At 38.3% G+C, this 3,201-nt stretch overlaps 1 protein-coding gene across 1 annotated transcript in view; it reads right to left on the bottom strand.

Moving 5' to 3' along the window:
- PXDNL (peroxidasin like) overlaps window positions 1-3,201 on the bottom strand; it is a 407,402-nt gene that overhangs the window by 153,800 nt on the left and 250,401 nt on the right. Inside the window, exons 5-6 of the mRNA XM_019527126.1 lie at window positions 1,787-1,858; window positions 211-282 (exon numbers count right to left, since the gene is read on the bottom strand). Of these exons, the coding sequence (XP_019382671.1) occupies window positions 211-282; window positions 1,787-1,858 (144 nt within the window). The remainder of the gene's footprint in view (window positions 1-210; window positions 283-1,786; window positions 1,859-3,201) is intronic.

A 3,201-nucleotide genomic window follows, 5' to 3' on the forward strand; every position in this document is an offset into this window, starting at 1 on the left:
TTCACGTTTACATCTTATAGAACATTTGAATAATTACAGTACATTAAGTCAGTATCTCTTTGCTGAAGTGAAGAGCTTGCCAATAACAGTTTATCAGAATACTGCTGTCATTATTTAACTAACCTCATTAAAAACATTTCTTCATAGTTCACAAGGTTTTGCTGTAGAACAGGAATAACATTATTTGCAAAAGTGCTTTGAAAAACTTACAGCCTCTTTAGCGAATCCAGATGAGAAAAACTTCCAGGTGGGATCTTAGACAACTTGTTGTTATGCAAAAATCTGACAAATACAAGATGTGTCTTAATCAAGGTGTAACAAAAAATCATTTAGAGAATCACAGATTATTCTCATAAAGAGCACGTCTCTGCATTGCATGTTTTAAAAGCCAACAAAATATCCTTGCAAAAAGTTTTCAAATATTGACTCATAGATAATGCCTCTGTTCGTGAAAGGTAGTGCTAAGACTTTTTCTAGTCCTATTATTTAATTATAACATGCTAGGAAAGTTGTTATCTTTATTTCAGATGATAAAAACAATGTTGTTGGTCATTTATGGCTAATGGCATTATTTCCTCCAGTATAGAGCTACTCTAACTAAGGTCCTACAGTGTAACAAAGGAGGGGTGAACAGAGAGTCAGCCCTGGGCACCATCTTTGTGGGGAGGATGCAAAAAAAGCTGCACCCACAACAGCAGTTGATCATGCCAATGCAACTGGCACCCTGGCAGCCAACTTGGCTGGTGCCTCTGCCAAGTTCCATCTTATTTAATTAAGTACTCCTCTGTCAGTTTCTCCCTTCTTCTCAAATGATACACTTACTCTTCATTTTTTTTTCTAAGATGTGCCTAGCAACCCTACACAACAGTATAATAGTGTCATTGTTTCCATGAAAAGTTGTTGATAAGCACATCTTTTTTGTTTTTATCTAGGACATTTTCTAGATAGGATTCCTCCTAAACCATGCTATCCATAACAGTGTAGCCTCACCATAGCAAACTCTGAACACTTATGTGCAAAGCAGCTATCTGCACTGATGGAATGGAGTTCTGCTTGGAAACAGTATAATCTCCATTGGAGGAAATAGTGATATTACCTCTTCTCATCAGGTGTTTAGAGCTCTGGAAGGAAACCAGCCCATGATATCAAGAAAAACTTCTTCACGGTAAGGGTGGCCAAAATTTGGAATGGGCTTCCAAGGGAGGTGGTGCCCTCCCCTACCTTGGGGGTCTTCAAGAGGAGGCTGGATAGGCAGTTGGCTGGGGTCATCAGACCCCAGCACTCTTTCCTGCCTAGACAGGGAGTCAGACTCAATGACCTGTTGATGTCCCTTCTGATACTAACATCTAGGAATCTATGATGTCCATACATGGGTAAAATCATTAACGTAGACAAATTTTTAAACTATCCCTAAGAAAGTAACAAACAAACAAACCACCAAACAAGATTTCTGCTTTAAAATCCTCCTAGAATTTTTGTATAAATGTAATGCTGAAGGAAAGCTAAACTCCCTTTTAAGGTGCTCTAAAATCAGGTAATTCAAATAACTAATAACTTGGCATACCCACAGTTATATAGTTCAGACATGAGACTTGTTCTTGAATGATGGGGCTCTTGAAAGACATCTGCATTGCAGTATCTTCCTACCATAGCTATCACATTTTTCCCCTATTTTTCAGCACTTCTGTAACTAAGAGGGTACAGGGTTTTCTGCTGTCAGAAGGATGATGATAAAGACAAATAATGAACAAAGAATCAATGAAACATGTGTCCCGCCAGGACTTACAGTCTCTCTAGTTTTAGAAGGCCTCTAAAGGTTTCTGGCTCAACTGTTTCTATTTGATTGAAGTGAATATAACTGTGGAAAGACCATAAACAGAGTTAGCTCATCCTTGTTGGATTTTGTGAAGCAATTAGCTAGAAAGGAAATCAATGGTTTTGACTGAAAATACCTAATGTACCCAAAACAACCCCGCAGAGTACAATCTCTGTAAACAGGAAATCTTGAAGTATTTTTAACAGTGCTTTCCCTGCTGTTCACAGTGCCAGTCTAAGAACCCACTGATACAGAAGAGGTGATGCTGATACCTACCAGCAGGTAACGACCCCAAGCCATCACTGTCTGTAACTCAACAGAAAAGCGCCTGCTGCACTTATTATTCTGTTTAATGAAACTCATTTAAATTAACATTTGCTTGTATAATAATTTGGAATAAAACCAGGAAAAAGAGTTATGTAGCAAGTGGCCAAATTTTTGCATTGTAGGGATAAAGAATCTCTGAAACAGAGCTAATGGAGCAGAGAAAATAATCAGGTTTGATTTTCCTTTTAATGCTATTCTAGTTATGTGCATATATACATAGTTTGCAGATATTTTATGTGCCAGCAGAGCAGGTACACACATTTTCTCCACTTACGTTCACACATTTTATGATACCCTTTAGTTATATGTAAGCCTGACATTTAAAGCAGGCTCCTATGAATGTCATGGGTGGGATGCTAGAAATGTTGAGTTTTGGAAAACATGAAGTAAAATGGAGAGGCACAAATTAAGCAGAGATCAGGAATTACCAGATGCATGTTAGATCCATGTTAAAAAATAATGGCAATCGTAGCCTCTCATTTCACACGCATTTTAACACTACACCTTCACTCCTACCTGTCACACAGACTGCTATTGCGCCACCAAATTCAGAATTTCTACAGTGTACCAAAAGAGAAAAATGTAATGAAGAGCTGATGTTCAGTAGATAGCATTGGAGAAATAGATCCACGGGGCTGGGTGTTCGGTGCATTGTGTAATCACATAATTCCACTTAAATTAATGGAGTAATACTGATTATCTGGTAGAGGGCCAAGAAAAGACAGCCTTATCTATGTCGGAAAATTGGTCAGAATATCCACTACAAAAACTATTATTGCAGAACAGCATGTCCGCACAGAGGACAATATCAGAATTGTTATCCTTACATAGCTTATTCCAAAAAAGCAATTTTACTGGGTAAACAAGACATAAAACTACTAAACCAGACACAATTTTTAAACTCGGTGGGCGTGCATGTATTAATGTGCTGTTGCTACTATGCATTAAGTTTAATACCTCTAATATAGTGGTCTCCAACCGTTTTTTGGTGAATATCACTTTTTGGAAGTAAAGGGCACCCCAAGATCTATCGTGTCCCCCCCCCCGCCATGCCCCAC

This window comes from Gavialis gangeticus, unplaced genomic scaffold (assembly GCF_001723915.1).
Source record: "Gavialis gangeticus isolate Ggan-Ray unplaced genomic scaffold, GavGan_comp1, whole genome shotgun sequence".
Taxonomy (NCBI): Eukaryota; Metazoa; Chordata; order Crocodylia; family Gavialidae; genus Gavialis; species Gavialis gangeticus.